The 18658-nt window shown below is 42.4% G+C and overlaps 2 protein-coding genes across 12 annotated transcripts in view; one reads left to right on the top strand and one right to left on the bottom strand.

Annotated features, from left to right (window-relative positions):
* Nucleotides 1-17071, bottom strand: part of Hhat (hedgehog acyltransferase) — a 365298-nt gene extending 348227 nt beyond the window's left edge. For 5 of the 11 annotated variants that reach the window (XR_010043338.1, XR_010043346.1, XR_010043342.1 and 2 more), the window contains exons 1-2: nt 16332-16710; nt 3694-3824 (exon numbers count right to left, since the gene is read on the bottom strand). Coding sequence is in view for 2 of the 11 variants with exons in the window: in XM_003474275.5 (XP_003474323.1) it covers nt 3694-3784 (91 nt within the window). In the remaining 9 variants the exon portion in view is untranslated. Of the gene's footprint in view, nt 1-3693; nt 3825-16202; nt 16711-16742; nt 16867-16943 lie in introns of those variants that run through there. The other 6 variants (XR_010043340.1, XR_010043343.1, XR_010043341.1 and 3 more) reach the window with 6 other exon arrangements.
* On the top strand, nt 16279-18147 carry LOC134473357 (collagen, type I, alpha 1a-like). The gene is made up of 3 exons (XM_063237506.1): nt 16279-16459; nt 16504-17361; nt 17826-18147. The coding sequence occupies exons 1-3, from the start codon at nt 16279-16281 to the stop codon at nt 17873-17875; spliced, it is 1089 nt and encodes a 362-aa protein (XP_063093576.1). The 3' UTR covers nt 17876-18147.
* Nucleotides 18148-18658: the final 511 nt, after the last annotated feature.

Raw genomic sequence — 18658 nt, 5'->3', positions numbered from 1 at the left:
CACATTTTTTAAAAGCCTGACATATTTTACAGAATTAAAAAAAATCCTGACGGACTTTACATTCTTCACAAATTACTTAAAACAGAAGTAGGTCTAAACATAAACTATATATAATGGAAAACTATAAAATATCTGGAAGATAAAATAGGAAAAAATTTAGATGACATTAGTATGGTGATGATTTTTTATAACACTAAAGCGGTAAGCTATAAAAGAAAGAATTGATAAGATGGACTTCCTTAAAATTAAAACTTCTTTACAAAGAATGCTACCAAGAAAACAAGAAGACACGTTATAGAGTGGAAGAACATTTGGAACAATTACTCAATCTGTACAGTCACCAAATGAAATACCCAATTTAAAAATGGATCAAAAGACCAATCAGACACTGAACCAAAGAATATATATAAATAATCATACAAAAAATGTTCCACATCCCATGTTATCAGAGAAATGTTAAGATTTTCATTATGGGAAAACAACAAGATACCACTACACATCTGAGAATGGCCAATATCCAGAACTGTGATAACCAACTGCTGGCTGGGATGTGAAGCAATAGGAGCTCCCCTTCATTGCTGCTGGGAATGCCAAATGGTACGGTCACTTTATTATTATAAGACAATTTGCCAGCTTCTTATAAAAATCAACACATTCTTACCATATAAGCCAGCAATTAGATCCCTTGGTATTTACCCAAGTGAGCTGAAAACTCATGGACACACAACACTCCATATATAGATGTCTATAGCTGCTTTATTTGTAATTCCCAAAATTTGGAAGCAATTGAGTTGTCCTTCAACAGGTAAATGCATAAAATATAGTAAACAATGGGATATTACTCAATGCTAAAGAAAAATGAGCGGTCAAGCCGTGAGGAGACACTGAGAAGACTGCAATATATATTAACTAAGAGCAAGAGCTCATGTTGAAAAGACTGATGTTATATGATTCCAATTATATGAATTCTAGAGTAAATAGATCAGTGCTTACAAGGGACTCAGGAGGAAGAGATAAACAGGTAAATTAAAGATGATTTTTAGGGAAGTACGACTACTCTATATGATACCTGATGACTAATGTGTCATCGTACTCTTCTCAAAACTGACAGTGTATACAGCACCAAGGCTGAAGCCTTCTGTAAACTATAGACATTGAGTGGTGATGATGTAGGGCCAGATGATGACAGCATCTGGAAGACAGCATAGGAGGTATGAAAGCTCTCTGTAGTCTCTACTCAATTCTGATGTGAACCTAAAACAAAAACCTTTACTTTTTAGTAAAGCCTATTCAAAAGAGAAAAAGAAAATCTCACAGAACAGCGAGAGATAACAAATGGTAGTTGTGGTTTTAAATTACAAAACTTTACAGCAATAGACAGCTAAGAGATTGTCCGTGGAAGAAACTGAGTCTCTGCTAATATTCATTCTTTCTTTCTTCTTTTATAATAGAACCCCTGAGTCTCTGCTAATATTCATTCTTTCTTTCTTCTTTTATAATAGAACCCCTGAGTCTGTGCTGAATAAATGGCTTCCCAGCCAAAGATTACATTTCCTAGCTTCCTCTCAGTAAATATGGCCTCAAAATAGAGTTCTAAAACATGAGCATAAATGGATATAACATAAACAACTTTCAGGTCATGCTCTGCTAAGAAGAGGTCCGTCCTTCCCTTTCCTTCTGCCCTGTATGCTATAGAGAAAGCAAACATAACAGCCACACTATATGAGTTGGAAACACATGCCAAGAACCCCCTGGAACCCCGAAGCCAGGGAGTTATCTAGACAGCGTACCAGCTATGGTGATCTTGGATGCTATGTTTATGCTGCCAAGTTTCTTAGTGATCTGTGCTAAAGATTAAATATAGAATGGAGAGAAAAATCAATCCTGATGATTCACATCCAAATCAACCTTTGTGATCCATAGGTAGTGCTACGGTTTGTGTCTGGATGCCCTCCAAAGCCTCAGGCAGTCATGGAGGTGGCTGAATCTAGTGTTTGTGATTGGTTGGTTGTCTAGCACTGGATTTGGCAGTGTGAGTGCTGCATCACCAGGGGACAGTTATTCAGCAAACAGAATAAGGGAGGGAAAGAAGTGTGCTTTTTCCCCCGCTTTGCCCTATTCTCCCATCGCTTGCAGCCACCTTAACAATTGCCCCCTAGCCACACCACCCTGCCTTGGAGCCAGCTGAGTATGAACTGAAACCTCCAAAAAACTGGAAGATAAATAAATCTTTCCTTCCTTCATTTTGGGTGTTGGATATTTTGTCCTAGCAGTGAGAGAAAAGTCACTGAGACAGGTAGTGTGTTACCCTTTAGGCAGAAGCCTCCCGGCTGTGCTTCCCAAAAACTAGTGCATTTTATTTCATTTAGTTTTGGTGCTGGGGATTGAACCCAGGGTCTCACCAATATTCTAAGAGCCTAAGCACATACTCTATCACTGAGCTATACTGTTATCTCCCACCTCTGCCATTTTAAATGATCACCGATGATGATGATTTTAACACACTCCTCTGTCTTTAAGATAAGGTCTAAGGTCTAAAATCTTCAGTGAAGTACACAATGTCTTTCAATACCTATCACTGCTTTTTGATCTGAGCCCAATTCTTTCTACTCCTCCATCATATTCTGCATTTCAGTCCTTTTGAATGGCTTGTGGTTCCTGAGTCATGCTTGGCTTTCCCTCTCCCCAGTAGCAATGCACAAGCTTACCCACACATTTGCAGACCTGTCTCTGCCCATAGCTTCTCAGTTCCCCTTTGTACTTGGTTAGCTACTCCAAGTAGCTGGGATTAGGTGTAAACCATGATACCTGGCAAACCTAGAGGTCTGTGGCCAGCCTGGGCAACACAGTGAGACCCAACCAAAATAAAAGATGATAATAAAAGACACCTAAGTCTCAAACACCTTTAAACTTACACCATACATCTGAGATATGCCTGAAAAGAGTGATTATGAAAGAGATGTTTAAGTTGAGTTTTAATTCTGAATGCAAACATCCTCCATGACCTTCAGGAGCAATTGAATCAAACCCTTCTATCACAGAAAAGGTTGAAGTGGTAATAGACATGCTCAGCATGCGAAACTCTGGGTCTGATCACACAAAACACACACACACACACACACACACACACACACACACACACACACAGAGGCAACAGCAGAAGCTACTACATAAGGTGAGTCACAGAACCACCTGAGCGACCCACCACTGAGACAAAATTTCACAGACTCGGGTCATTGATTCAAGTAATTCAAGACAAGGAAAGGCAGGTAGGGCTCAAGTCATCCTGGTCCTATGAATCTTCCACCCTTCGGTCATAGCTACTCTTCTCATGACTGAGACACAATAACACTGCAACCCAAAGGCGGAGAGGTTTGTTTTCACTCACAATTACAGTCCATGGTCAGGCAGCTTGGCAAAAGGCTACAGCAAAGGAGAATCACTCTTGTGAAGGCAGCCTGAAGCAGTGCAAGAAGAGAGGAGCCTGGTACACATTGCTCTTCCGAGTCTTAAGTCGTGTGTGACCCCTGTTCCAGCCAGGCTGCACTCCATCCCAACAGCAGGTTTGCTTCAGCACCTTCAACTGCCAAATGGCCAGCCTCTGAACGCACAAAGTTCAACAGGCATAAACTATGGCACTGGCATTCACGCCTCACTTGCTTTTTGATGGGTGAGGAAAGGGTGGCGCCTTACCTCTGGAGACTCTGTAGACTTCATAAAAAGAATAGAAGTGGAAGCCCAGTGATGCAAGCAGGTAAAGAGACAGTTCCCATCGGGGCAGCATGGCACCTTGGCACGACAGTTCCCAATGTCACAGTGAGTTTCTAGCAAGAGAAACAGAAACAAAATATGAGGCAGGACATCAAACAGAACCTCTTTGCTGCAGTTACTTCATCCCCCCAGGGATGCTTTACTACCTAGGACCACATAGACATAACCCCAATCAATCTTCCTCTGCCCTACTGATGTGGAATTCAGGACTAAACCAAATGCAGACATGGTACCCAAGGGACTTTAGAAGACAGCTTTATTATGCTAGCAGGCTGACGGGAATCTCAGTTCCAAATCATCAGCAGTGACTGGAGTTTTCCACTTTTATAAATGTTTCCAAAAGGAAGTACAAAAGGCAGATAACATAATACCCTACAGTTGGTTACAAATGTTTTTGTCATTAATTGCTGGGCAGAATTCACTCCTACAGAAACAGCAACTAAATAAGGTTACTATCGTACAACATAGAGGAAGAATGCATCACTGTCTAAGACCAGGCAGAGGCATCCCTGCAGTGATCACTCTCTGAGACTCAGAAGAAAGACAAATCTTTCTTCCCTGCTAATCGTACAGTTGGCACCTGGAGTGTCAAAGCTCATCAAGTTTGTAGCTTTCTAACTATAGGAACAGGGTGTGTCTCCCTGTCTCATCTTTGAACAGTTAGAAATATGATTAGTATTAGAAATATGTTTTAAATATTTCTCTGCATTAAAATAGCTTCTATACTATAACTCTGTCCCTCCCCCCCCACTCCAACATATGCCCCCCACATACACACACACACACACACACACACACACACACACTCACACACTACTCAAGTAGTTGACTCTTCTCTTCCAAGTGTCCACAGCCTCCTATCATATTACACATCAGCGTTCTCTCTTCCTTTCCATCCCCTCCGCAGAATGGACTATTAGTGAGAGGGACCGTGATTTCCCACTCACTCTCAGCAAGGTAAATTAGAAACCACACTTTTCTCTTTCTCTTGCATAGCCAGGAGGAGGCAGGCTTTGATTGACAGCTGCACTGGGAGTGTCCTAGAGGTCCACAGCAGCTCCAAGCATCTACTGTGTCTGCTGGGGCCATGGAAAGATTGAATGTGCACCAATCAGCAGACTCAAATCTAGACCACTTAGCAGGCTTGAACCTGGGCCAATCACAAATGTGTTGTATTTAAACACTGGTTTGGTCTAGGAGGGTTTCTGCTAGTATTGATTCCCTGTGCTGCAGTACACGCCTTGTCTAAATAAACCCTTGCTCTGGTGGAACTATAAATCTGCTCGTTTATTTATTTATTTACTTTTGGTTGTGTGTGCTTGGAAGATCCTATAAAACTACCTGAGATTATTATCCTGGATAGCGTGGGTAGAGTGAGTCTCTTTAAAAATGAGTTTCATAGCTGACTGTGGTGGCACAGGCCAAAAATCCTAATACACTGGATGGCTGCCAAGTTTGAGCCAGCCTGGGAAATTCAATGACTTGTAAAGTCTCTGTCTCAAATAGAAAAAGGCTGACAATGCAGATCAATGCAAAGGCACTGGGGTTTATCCCCAGTAAAGCAATCAAGACAGACAGACAGACAGAGGGCTATAAAAACTACTGGCTGCTTGCACTTAAGAGTTTCAGAAACCTGTGGCACAAATCCACAAAAATCACCAGAGCTGGAGACTGGGAGCATCTGGCAGTGGCAGTAACCAGTAGAGGCAAGTGGCCCTGACTGGTGTCAGCAGCATCTAGTGACAAGAGGCAGCGACATGTAGTGTTTGATGGGGATCCTTAGATGACCAAAGTGGCTCAGAGCTGTAACCGAGCTGTCACACTAAGCACCTAGGCCAAGAGACAGTTGGAATCCCAGAGCTGCAGCAGTGAGGCCTGGAGCCTCCAGCAGAGCTGTACTTTGCTGATTCATAATTTCTGTCAGCATGGATCAACAAAAGCATCAATAGACAATGCCAGCACCTAGCAGTGTGCCTGGAATGTAGCAAAAAAGGTTATCAAGGTACTCTGTGAGTAACAGATAGCCTCAATAGCATGAAGAAAAACACAGATAACCTCCAAGTTCTTATAACCCCATTCTCTTTAAATACTATCCCACAGATATAAATCATAAGGTACCAATAAAACAGCCCTGCCTTCCACATGTCTATATTTTTTATTTAAAAAGGATAAAAATAATACATAATTTCAAAACAAAATACTAGAAATTAATACTAGTTAATATAGTACAAATTATCTTCAAAGTAGGTGCTCAGATCCACACATGAAAAAGATGATCAAACAATCAAACAACGAAAACACAAACTCTTCCTTTTGAGGAGCAACAGAGATTAGCAGTATAGTTATCTATCTTGTGAATATATATATATATATATATATACATACACATATTGTGTGTATACTATATATACATATAAACCTTTCTCTTTCTTTTCTCCTTTTCCCTATTCCAGTTGTTCTTTCCTTTTGAACACTTTCTTTCCTTTCATTGTCACAATATCTATTTTACATTTTGGATCATGTTTACTCTTTCAGTTTTTTTTACACTAGGGAGACCATACAATGTCTACACAAGCAATTCTGATTTATTTCATTTATGAGTATGGTCTCAAGTTTCATCCATTTACCTATAAAAGCCTGAAGTTTATCCTTCTTTATAGCTAAGTAACACTCAATTGTATAAAAATACTACATCTTTTTTTCCATTCCACAGTTGATAGGGATTTGGGTTGTTTCCAAAATATGGCTGTCACAAATTGTGCTGTTATAAACATACACATACATCTATACTTTCTAAAGGGCAGTTAATGATACAACCCCAGGTAGTTGTGGCAACACTGTTAGTACCCTCTTTCCTAATAGTCTCTGCTCCTATACAGCAAATGAGCTTTTATCACTCACATGGATGGTGAGTTCAACACTACACTCTAGCTGAGTGTGGACCTTTGAATAGTTCTAGCCAAAGGGAAGTGTGTGTAGGGATGTGAGGCTGTAGTCCTCCCTTTCTGGATCAAAGATGGGACAGACACTTTGGACCAAGAAGTGAAAGCCACTTGAAAAACAAGATGGACAGCACCTCAGTCCCTAACTCCATGAACCACCCCCACCAAAAATTACCCTGGACCATGTCTATCTGGACTGCCCATGAAAAGTTGTTTACACCTTCAATAGTCCTGATCTCTGTCATGACAGCCACATCTATGTTCTAAGTAACAGAGAAGTAGGTAATGGAAAGTTGGGTCCTAACATTCTGCAAACTAACTGATCACTAAACAAACTGATCACAAAACTCTAACAGAGTTAACTAAATTCCTTTTATGGATTTTGTTGCATTGCTTAAATACATGCTATTAGGATGCCAAAAAAGAGCAAAATTTTAAGCCCCTGCAAGCATTTCTGATACACCATAGTTTACTGCCCCAGATTCACATGGTACCTCATTTTGTTTTACAACAGCCAGGTAAAGCCAAGGAAGATTCCAGGGAGATTCCAGGCACACTGCTAAGTGCTGCCATTGCAAACCAGTTGAGGGTTCTCTTGCTGCATTCAGGCAGAAACATGAATCAGCGAAGTACAGCTCTGTAGAGGCTCCAGGCCACTACTGGTAGGGAAGGGGCATTTCATAGGTGGTGCAGGTAGAGCAAGGGAGGTAGGCACAGGTGATGAACGTTATGGGGTCACACTACCAGAAACAGCTGAGCCAACAGAAAGACAAATACTCCACAGTATCAAGGAAAAGGAATCTTGTGTATTCAGAAATATATCTACAGGGTTTTAAATGTCCAAGCCCTTAAAGTTTCCCAAAAACTCTTTAAAAATTCCCAAGTTTCTATTTCTTGTTCTCTAAACAAGCATGTTCTTCTTTAGCGCAGATATCATTATGAAATTATTACATTATAGAAGATGTGTTCTCACCACAAATTTTAGCAAACTCAACATATTATTCCTTTTCTTTCCTGATTAAGAATTTTCAAATTTTCAGCGTAAGAAAATATTTTGTGGCTTCTCTTTAGTGTATCTGAATTGCCAAGATCACTATTGCACTTTAGGGCTCCTATTAAGAAAAATAAGGGTCACACAACATAAGCACTGGGGTCCTGTGACAGTCCATCTAATAACTGAGACAGGTGCTGAGTGCTTTCTGGGTGGGAAGCATGTGCGGTGTGGATGTACTGGACCAGGCAAGAGGAGCTCGGCAGTACAGGACTATATCACACTACTCAGCATAGTGCACAGCTTAACTTAGGAATCATTTATTTCTGGAATTTTACATTTAATATTTTCAAAGCATGGCTGAGCACAGGTAAGTATAACCACAAAAAGTAAAACCTGAGACAAGGAGGAACTACTGGGCATGTAACCACTTGAGGGAAGCTTCCCTAAGAAGCCCTTGATGCTGTGCTAGTCTAGAGGCCTCAGTGGGAAGTGAAGCACTAGAACCTGGCCACGTGGATGAGGGGATATAAGCTGTATGTGGCATCAAATGGGTCTAGGAGTCAGGTGGAAGATCACAGGGATCAAAGCTTAATGTTATTGATGAGACTAAAAAACTTAAGGCATTTAATATCACGTATTGGGAAGAACTCACAGCAGAAGTTTCCTTGGGATAATAGGAAAGTCAGACTGAGGATAGAGGAGGATTCTCTGTTTAGGGTGTAAAAGCCTCAAGGTTGGTTATTTCAAAGAATATCTATGTGGAAATCATAGAACTCAAGAGGCCCACAGGGTAAAATTTTAGTCATAAAATGTCAAGAACTCAGCTAACAACTTTTTCTACGCTGTTTACTTTGCACTTTCACACTTCATGTGCTTTTGAAAATGCCATCTCTTAGATCCTCGCAAGACAGCTAACTTTTTAGCTGCTCTTCAGAAATCAGAATCCTGCTTAGGGAGAAGAAAGGATCTGCTGAAGGATACAGGAAATGAACCAAAGATTAGAACCAAAGTCCCCAGCTCCCACTCTCTCACAGGCAGAAATTCTGTTCCTTTATTGTGGGAGAATAGAGGATAGTATAGCACACTGTTCCAAACCTGAAAAGCACAGAAACATAGCTGCTGTAAGATGCTCTCTCCCAGCAATTTCCAGTATCATTTCAAAATTATTTTAATTCTGCTTCATGCAACAAATAGATTCCAATACTTCCATTTTCAATTTTTCTGCTCCGAAGCCCTGATACAAATAGACTATAACTATATACTCCATAGTAAAAGCAAAAGGAGCACAGGCCCACTGAAATGACAACAGCTTTGAAGAAAGTAGTCGGGAAAGAGTCTAGCACATCTGGCAAAAGTGGTATAAGTCTTCTGCTCTTTTCCAGGGTCCAATTTCATGGAACAGAAGCCATGGGATATAAATAACATGATTTTCTCATGGCCACTCATAGTGTCTGCCTATATCACAGTTGTCTCCCAATACTTTATGACAGGCATATACCTCCACCTACCTTACTCCATATGGAAACACTTAAGACTGCTTCACCAACCTGGGCACTTAGGAGAGTGCTTGGAAGAAGTCTGCAGAGTGGGCCAAAAGTCTCATTACAGATTATCTCAAAATACGTACTCCCTACTTCCAACTCTGGCAAAATTGTGAGTCAGTTACGCACCACTGCTTAATCAATCATCCCAACAGGTAGTAGCTTCCACAAACAAAGATTTATTCTTTCTCAGGATCCTGTACAAGGGCAGACAGGGTGGCTCTACTGAGGCCACTGCTGGGGTCACTCATGTGACCAGAGTTAACCCCCAGCTCGACAGGGGCTGGCGGGGATCACACACTGCTGGCATTTGGTGCTCCATGTTCCCATGGGTCGCACATCCTCCAGCAGAAAGGACTGAGCTTCCTCACAGCACAAAGCCACAGGGTACAAAGAATAAGGCCAGGCTTCCTTCTCAAGTGCAAACCGAAGGCCAGCCCAGATTCAGTGACAGAAAACCTCTTCATGGAAGGAGCAGTAATGGCACCTTAAAAGCAGGCAGCCAGGACAACCTACTTCATCAGATGTATTCTCAATAATTAACAATTTTTAAAAACCCAGAAAATTATTTGGAAAATTACATTTCACAATAGATTGTCTCTCCCTCCTGGGGCTGCGATCAAACCCAGGGCCACAAGTTGTATACCTGCTCAAGTGGGTCTTTAATATATGAAATGTCAAAAAGGAGGTCCCCTAACACACACACACACACACACACACACACACACACACACACAGTCACATGCTACACCCCATGAGGGACACAGCAGCCATCTCAGTTTGTGTAAATGCACTCTATCACATTCACACCATCACAAATATCATCTAATGTGGTGTTTCTGAGTGTATCCCTGCCTTTGACTTCTATCTGTGTATAATTTTGTACATGATTAAAATGCATTTAAAAACATTTATACCAATTTTAAATATACATTTAAATGTATACAAATGTTTATACCCGTTTTAAATATACATTTAAATGTATATGAATGCACACGATGTGATGTATATTTTAAACCTACATCAGTATTCGCTTATGTGTATACGCATACGTTTTAAATGTATATGAGATATGTATAATTGTATATATATATATATATATATACATATATATATATATATGTGAAAAATTATGTTCCCAAGTTAGAATTTCAAAGCCAGTGGGTACCTTCCTGCCATATGGTTAATCTCTGCCAGTACAGGCATTCCTCTTGCAATAATCTACTTGGCCATTTCCAGTAGAGAAACTCTGTTCCTCAGCAGTAATGACTGCCATCATGCTTATTCCTCAAAGAGTCCATATCTGTCCTTCTATTTTTAAAAAATTCCTGTCACTTGTCCCATTATATTTCCTGAAACCGAGAACACTGTACCAGAGGACAGTTCAAGAATCAAAATGTTCAAGTTTGCATCCCAGCATTGCCACTTTCCACCAGAGTGGCCCAAAACAAGTGGCATAACCTCACTGTGCCTCAATTTCCTTATCTTTAAAATGGGGATAACCATCAGAGGGTTGCTGAGGATTAAGTAACTTCACAAGGATTAAAAGAGAAAACAGTCACAGGAAGCACTGAAACGCTTACTGTTGCTCTAGTGGTATTGCTCTTAGTAAGTACACTGAAAGACTATATTAATCTTTCCAATGATTATCCTTCACATGTTTACAGATAATTCTATCCATGACTTCTTCAATCATTTCCTAGTAGCTAGGTTCCAGACCTCTTACCATCCATTAGTCGTCTCTTTAATATAGGTAGGTAAGTTAGTTTTCTCTTTGCATATAAGAATCCAGAAATGAACCCCAAACTCCAGTGAGGGTAAGGCAAGACTATCGCTTCTCTTTCGGAAACCATGTACTCCAACTAATGAACTCCTAAACCCAGTTCTTTTTTCTTTTTTGGAGAGGAGGTTCCCAAGTTTTATTCATGAACTCATCAGAATCAAGATGTATCATGAATAGGCACAAATTCTTAATGTTGAATGTGATCATTATGTATATCTAAAATCTACAAATAAACTTAATTTTTAAAAAATACTCATAAAAGTATTTGAGTCTAAGGAATTTTCTTTCCCTGGCCCCTGGATTTTCATTATTACTTCCTTCTCTTCTTTGTCCTGGCTTATCTGAAAGCAACACTGTTCAAACTCTTTCTGCTGGTAGATCCTATGTATGGCTAATCACATAGGTTATTCTATTCTTCTTCCAATATCTCTCGGGAAAAGGCCGGAAATCACGTGATCTTGCTCTTGCTACTTCTGCTGCGATCACCCGTCCACCAAGATTCCAGTTGTGCGGTTCACATTGTCTCCTGGAGAAACTGCTCAAAATTGGCAGCACCCACATTTCATCTTTCACAGGATGTGTGCAGTTAAGGGTGAACTTCAGGATCTTTTTTTTTCTTTTGTCCCCCTTTGTCACAATCTTTTTCATGAGAGACATAGTAGCCAAAGAATTAGAGTTTAGACCCAATTCTTCATCCAACACTTGTCAAAGAACTCCTGCTAAGCACACACTGCTATTTGTGAAACAAAATAGAAAGAGCTTATTTGTAAGATTCCACAATGAGTGTTCTCCTAGAGATGTCTATGTCCTAATTTCTGGAACATGTGACTTTGTTATCTTCCACGGCAAAAAGAATTTTTCAGATACGATTAAATATCTTTCCACAGGAACATTATATACCCAGGTGGGGCCAAGGTAATCACAAAGTTCCCTCACGAGAGGGAGGCAGGAAGGTCAAAGACAGACAGAAGACTGCTTTGAAGATGGAGGAAGGAGTCAGAAACAAAGGAATAAGAGAACCATCAAGAAGGTAGAGAAGGCAACAAACAAGGAGATTCTCCCTGAGGTCCTCCAGAGTTATGCAAGGGGCCCTACTGATGCACTGCGGACTTCTGACCAGCAAAGCAAGGTAATACAGTTGTCCCTTTGTCCCATGAGGATTGGTTCTAGGGTTCCAAAGGACACCAAGCCTGTGCATGCTCAAGTCCCTCGTATAAAATGCTCAAGTATTTGCACATAGCCTACACACACTCTCCTGTATCCTTTGAATCTCTAGATTATTTATAAGATTTAATACAATGTAAATGCTACCTAAATCATTGCTATACTCCATTGCCTAGAGGATGACAAGAAAAAGGTCTATAAATGTTTAGTACGGCCATAATTTCTTTCAAATATTTTTAATTTGCACTTAATTGAGTCCACAGATATGAAACACACAGAAATGGAGAGTCGTTCTTTGTGCTTAGCCATTATATTTGTGGTGACTTGGTGGATACAATAGGAACTTTACAGGTCTCCCCTGTCCCCTTCCCAGTTCACGGCTCATAGGAGGAAAGTCCCCAACTGAAGGGATCTATGTAAAACAGACTGCTCTGTAATTCAATCATTACCAATTTTAAAATGTAACTGGAAAAAATACTATTTGAAAGCAAAATTCTGTACTCAATAATCATCCCTTAGTTATTTTCAGCTTTCTTATCACACTGATATCAATCTTATCATAATCAAGCACAACTCTAGGCCTTTTTATATGAACTATTGAACACCAAAGAAAAGAAGTTCATAAGCCTCTAAATCAATAAAGCTACTGATCTGATACTAGGTTTTTTCTCCTGAAAATTTTCAGCCTACTTTAAACCTCTGTAGTCACCCATAATCATGCCCAGCACATTTTACACTTCACAGAAAAGGCACCTAGATGAACTAAAAATGGTTTATTATATTTTAAGTAAAATGTTTATTAAAGTGTATCTTTACAAATGTGAGGCTTTCAAGAAGTGGACACAGCCAAGTATTTATCACTGAGATAAAAAGCTGAATGCCTTAGTGAGCCCTCATGTCTTTCCCTCGTTACTAAATCCATTGAAAGTGACCACTAGCCTTATTCCTATCCCCAAACTATTAGTTTGCTGGGTTTTGAACTCCATCTAAATGGAATTACATAGCACTTGTGTTTTATCTCTGCCTTCTTTCTGCCCAGTTTTCTGTTTATGAGACTCATCCACACAGTTGTATGAGGCAATAATTTGTTCACCCTCATCACTACAGAGTATTCAACTCATATAGACAATCTGCAGATGCATTTGCATTTCCGCGCATATCAATGCACGGAACAGTGGTTTCCAGCTAGGGACTGTTACAAATCACACTGCTCAGAATAGTCATTTCACATGTCTTTTGGCACACACATATACACCTTACCATTGATGACTAGAAATGGAATAACAGGAGGTGTATATGCTCAACTCCAGTAACTGACCTGCAAGACTGATTTCCAAACTAAAAACAGAGCTACCATTTGATCCAACTACACCACTTCTTAGAACACGCCCTAACGAATTAAAGTCAGCATATTATAGGGATACCTGAATACTCCTGTTAATGCAACACAACCTGTAACAACCAAAAAAGGACCTAGATGCTCATCAACGACTGAATGGTAAAAGAAAGTGAACATATAAAGGAGATATATACATAGATAGATACATAGATAGATAGATTCAGCCATAAAGAATGGAATTTTTTGTCATTTATAGGAAAACAGATCTGATATCATATTGATTAAAATAAATAAGATTCAGAAAGGCAAGTATTGCATGATCTTCCTAATATGTGGAATCTTAAAAAAATAAGAAAGAGAAGGGAGACTTACTAGACAATAACAAGTCCAATCCTCAACTCAATCTCTGCTACTGGGTTAAAAAAAGGCTACACCTATCCAAGCTTATCTATGTATTCCCTATTTATCCCCATGATCTGTCTAACCTTGCTGTAACACATACTAACTAAATACTGCTGTAGTAACTTCAGAACCCAAATTCTGTTCTTTGATTACCTTCAGTTTCTAAATAAATTCTACAATCAACTTATCAACTTGTATCTTTGAAAAAATATCTGGGATTTTGATTGTGATTGCACAGATCCTATAGATTTCTTTGCAGGGAAATAACATACCGTCTGTTATCTTGAATATTATTTAATTTCTCTCAATGTGTCAGCTTGCAAAGAATTTTCATCATGAATCAGTGTTGTTTTATCAAATATTTTTCTACTTTAGTATACAAGGTTCAATTCCATTTATTGTCTAATGTTAGACAAAGTTTACATTCCTGGCATAAATCCAAGTTGGCCATGATTATCCTTTTATAGATTGCTAAATTTGATTTTAAAATGAATTTTTCTAATAATTTTGCATCGTTTTTAAAGAGCATTTGGTTTTTTTGTAGCTTCCTTATCAAGCTTTACTGACAAACCTTTAGTATGCTAACTTCATAAAAACAATCAAGAGCCTCCTCAGACTCAGCCATCACAAAAGTAATGCCTTAAAAATCATCTGAATGTGTGGGATATGTAGCAAGTAACTTTTTTGTTTTGTTTTGTTTTGTTTTGTTTTTTTTTGCCTGACACTAGTAATAGGATCCACTTAGGAAGGGTAAGTCACACCCACGAGGGGAGAGAATGTGCTATATATGACATGTCTCCATATTTGACACATGTCCACATGTGACATGTCCACCTATGACACACACCCACTCTCACAGGGATATCCTCCAGCATATTACCTACAGAAGCAACAATTAAACAGTTTCTGGTCCTAAGCCTTTATCACTAAGAAACTGAATCTGAGCAAAAGAAGACACTGACAGCTGTAATATGCCGTGGCCAGCAAGAGCTTAAAAAGCAAAGCTCTGTACGCAGGACTGCAACTTGCAACACTCAACCACACAATGTCCACAGATGAAGTTAGGGGGTTGTAAGTTCGTGTTTTTCCACATACATCTTTATTTCTGCCCATCTCTAACAGATTATAAATATGGACAACAAACTGGTACCTTTAATCCACCAAGTCACAGATACCTTCAACTCACAGTTCAGCTGCTGCAAATACAACAAAACATACAGCCCGCTCCATCTGGAAACTGCAGGAGTTCTCAGCTTCCGCAATGAATTTCGTAATTAAGTATTCACAAAGAAGCACAAATCACTTGCAAATTTGAGACATGGCAATACTATGTTTGATAACTTTGTTTCAGTATAACTTATAACCCTATGTCTTTTTAATGCCTTTTAAAACACTGACTTCCCCAGGTAGGAGAGGGAGAAGTTGGTACACCACATGGGGAAGGTGTAGGACGCTACAGAGATTTCATCAAAGCCGGGGGAGTTGGAGGTATGTTTTTCCCTTCTTTTTTGACAGCATTAGGCATTGACAGCCTTCAAACTGAGCAACATCCCCAGTCCTGTCTTTTATTTTTTATTTTGGTGTACATTCTTGCTAAGTTGCTAAATTGCCCAGGTTGGGCTTGAACTTGCGATCCTGCAGCCTCAGCCTCCCAAAGTGCCTGGCCCAAGATGACAAGAAGCATTATCCTTGGGCCAGGCCAGGAGCTGGAAGCATGGACTGGCACCTGATGTCACCCAGGCAGTTCCTGCCATCCACAGAAATGAGTGCTTCCCTTAGGGGTTGGGCTCTCAACCTGGAGGGAGGCCACCTAACAGAGGGCGCCAAGTAAAGAGCAGGTCAAGCAAGCTGTAGGTCCAGTGGAGAAGCCCAAGGCCCAGCCCTGAGGTGCACTGGCCTGTGAGAACTGGCGCCCCTCCAAGGCTTTTACCTCCGGAGAAAAGGGGTTACACTACAGCTTTCCAGGTCTCCCAGAAAGTTTAGAAATAAGGTAATCACAGCGCTGACAGGCACGACTCCCAGAGCTCTGATCGTGCCTTCCGGGTGGAACTTTCTTTTCCCTACACCGAGAAAGGACCTTAGAAACTGCAGTGGGAAAGAAAGGAGAAACTCCTGGGGAAGATGGGACCTGACAGGGAATGGAAAGGTCCGTTTCACCTCCGCCAGAGAGCCTCTCCGCGCGTTCCCACACACACTCCCCCCCCCAAAACACACACACACACACACACACACACACACACACACACACACACACACACACACGTACACACTGTGCAGCCAGCGCGCGGCGCTGAGACGCGGAAAGCAGAGACAGTCAGAGCGGCGGGTCTCCCCCTCGCGTGATGCGCACCCCACCCCGGGTGGGTGCCAACGCCCCGGCCGGGCACCCCCTCACCCCGGGCAGCCCTCGGGGAGCGCGGGACGCCTTTCTTCCTCCTGGGACGAATGCCTCCGGAAGGCCGGGCTCCAACAGAGGCGAGAAATCAAGTCTAAAGCGCGGGAAGCAGCGAGGACCCGGCCGCGGTTAGGCCGCAGTCAGCCAGCCCGCCCGACCGGAACCGGGCCAGGCCGGGATCCCCGCCTCCGCCCGGCGCCGCCGCGCGCGACCCCGCCGCCTTTGTCTCCGGTGCGGTTCGGGACGGCCTCAGGCGCGCGCGCGGAGCGAGGCGGACACGGTGGGCGCCGGGCGACCCTGGTGTTCCCCGCGAGCCCCGAGCAGAGGCCGGCGCCACCCTCCGGGACTCCCCGCGCCGCCCTCGGTCCAGCCACCCGGTCCGCACGCGCGCAGCCGACGCTCACGCCGTACGGGGGTGGGGCGGCCGCTGGTCCCGGCCGGCGGGCGGGATCGCCTGGGACGCGGGCAGCCGCGGCCGACGCCGGGGCCGCGCGGGCTCGGTGGCCAAGTGGCGGGAGCAGAGCACGCTCTGGGACCCGGCCGCGGAGCGCCCGGCCCGAACCTCTCCGAGCCCAGGCCGCTTCCCCTGCCTGCGGGTCCGAGCGACCTCACCGCCTGCACCGCTGGGTGGAGATCGCAGCCCGAGTGCCGACCGGTCCAGAGCGCGCGTGCCGGCGGGCGAGAGCTGGAGATGCCCACGGGGCTGTGGCCGGGCCTGCGCGCGGCCGGCCGGGGGCGGGAGGAGAGGCTGGGGCGCGTGGCTGCGGAGCCGGGAGCGCCTGCGAAAGCTCGGGGTCCGGTCCTGCTCAGGCCGCTGGAATCCGTCTGGGCAGGGGAGACGCTGGCCGCTGTAGGTCAGCGCGTCTCAGGCAGCACGAACCGGGCTGTGCGCTAAGTGGAATCTGCGGCCTTTGTCCTTCTCTAGGGGATTTTTCTCCGGGAAGCCAGACTGGAGTCCTGAGAGCTTGGAGCGATCTTCTAGTTTACCGTCCTCGAACGCCTACACCTACCTGCCTCAGGACAGGAATCAGTAAGCAACTGTCAGTTAACTAGCCCCAGTTAGGAATGCCAGGTTGAGCACGTGAACAAGGATCCCAGTTACACCTGGATTTCAGACAGAGAGTGAATAGTTGATTATGTTTGTCTGGGTTTTGTTGTTTGTTTGTGTTTTAATATCTGTATGGGCCATGCAATATCTAGAACATATACTAAGAAAGAAAGATCCCATTTATCTGAAATTCGAATTTCACTGGGCATTCTGCTACCTGGATACAAGATTTAACTGGATTTTTTAAAATCTGGCAATTCTAGATCAAGATTTGGAAAAGTGAGTGGTAGATTAAAAATTTAGTACAAAGAGTATTTTATTCTGCTTCTATGAATTGAACTTTTCGGATTCCACATCTGAAGTAGGATCAAATGGTGTCTGCCTGTCTATGCCACGTTTGTCTGACCTTCCACAGCTGACCATGTTTTTTTGCCCATGTTTCACAGAACGGCAAGATGACCTTTTTCAAAGGCTCAGTAATGTCCCATGGCATTGACATACCACAGGCCATCTTTGTTGGACTCTTGCATTGTTTCTGTATTTAGACTATTGTGAGTAATGCTATACAGTTCTTTTAGGAGCAAAGACTTTTTTCCAATTTTTCTAAATGTGATAAGAACTTGATGAGGAAAGTATTTAAATTTGTGCCACTTTAACTTATAATAGGGAAAATATACCATAATGTAATATATGGGGAAAAACATTTTAGAAACCTGTGATTTTCCAAAAGCAGAGAAATGAAAATTCAATAAAATCTTTTACATGGTACTTTGTGATGTATATGTGTAGGGGACCACTCAAACTACTTAAAGCTCAGGAGCGACTCAGGACACCTGACGATGTGATCCTGCTTGTCTAGTGTGGGCATAGAGTGGGATACAGTTATGTAACTATGACAGCACAGGTAAACACATATGTGCTGGTTATAGCACCATGTGAGAATGTAAACGTGAGATAACGACCCATATGAGAATTCTACAGTAAAGATACAGGCAGCTCTCTTGCACTCTTGTGCTCTGGCTCTCTACTGTCCTCCATGCTCTCCCTGCTGTTGTTACTGTTGTCTTACACGTGGGCATTCTTCAACCCTGGAACCTCCCCTGTGAACATCTCTCTTGGGCCCTCTGAGTAGGCTGAGAACTGGCATAGTTGGCAGGACGTTGAGGTGAGTGGTCCTATGGCAACTGTGGAAAAGGCCCAAAGGCAAGGGAGAGCCCCCGGGAAGGCTGCTTGTAGTGACCCCCTCGGCAGCTTGGAAGGCTTAGGAGGACTGAGAAAC

The sequence above is a fragment of the Cavia porcellus genome, unplaced genomic scaffold (genome assembly GCF_034190915.1).
Source record: "Cavia porcellus strain 051 isolate PalLab524CR breed Dunkin Hartley unplaced genomic scaffold, mCavPor4.1 scaffold_26, whole genome shotgun sequence".
In the NCBI taxonomy this organism is placed as follows: domain Eukaryota; kingdom Metazoa; phylum Chordata; class Mammalia; order Rodentia; family Caviidae; genus Cavia; species Cavia porcellus.
The sequence above is the reverse complement of the archived record's forward strand: the minus strand, read 5'-3'. Positions and strand labels throughout refer to the sequence as shown.

Excerpts from the sequence above, each read along its gene's own strand:
- LOC134473357 (XM_063237506.1), top strand. The coding sequence starts at position 16,279 with ATGCGCACCCCACCCCGGGTGGGTGCCAACGCCCCGGCCGGGCACCCC. Across the intron at positions 16,460-16,503 it reads GCAGCGAGGACCCGGCCGCG|GCCGGGATCCCCGCCTCCGC; the intron begins GTTAGGCCGCAG and ends GAACCGGGCCAG. Across the intron at positions 17,362-17,825 it reads CTGCCTCAGGACAGGAATCA|AACGGCAAGATGACCTTTTT; the intron begins GTAAGCAACTGT and ends CATGTTTCACAG.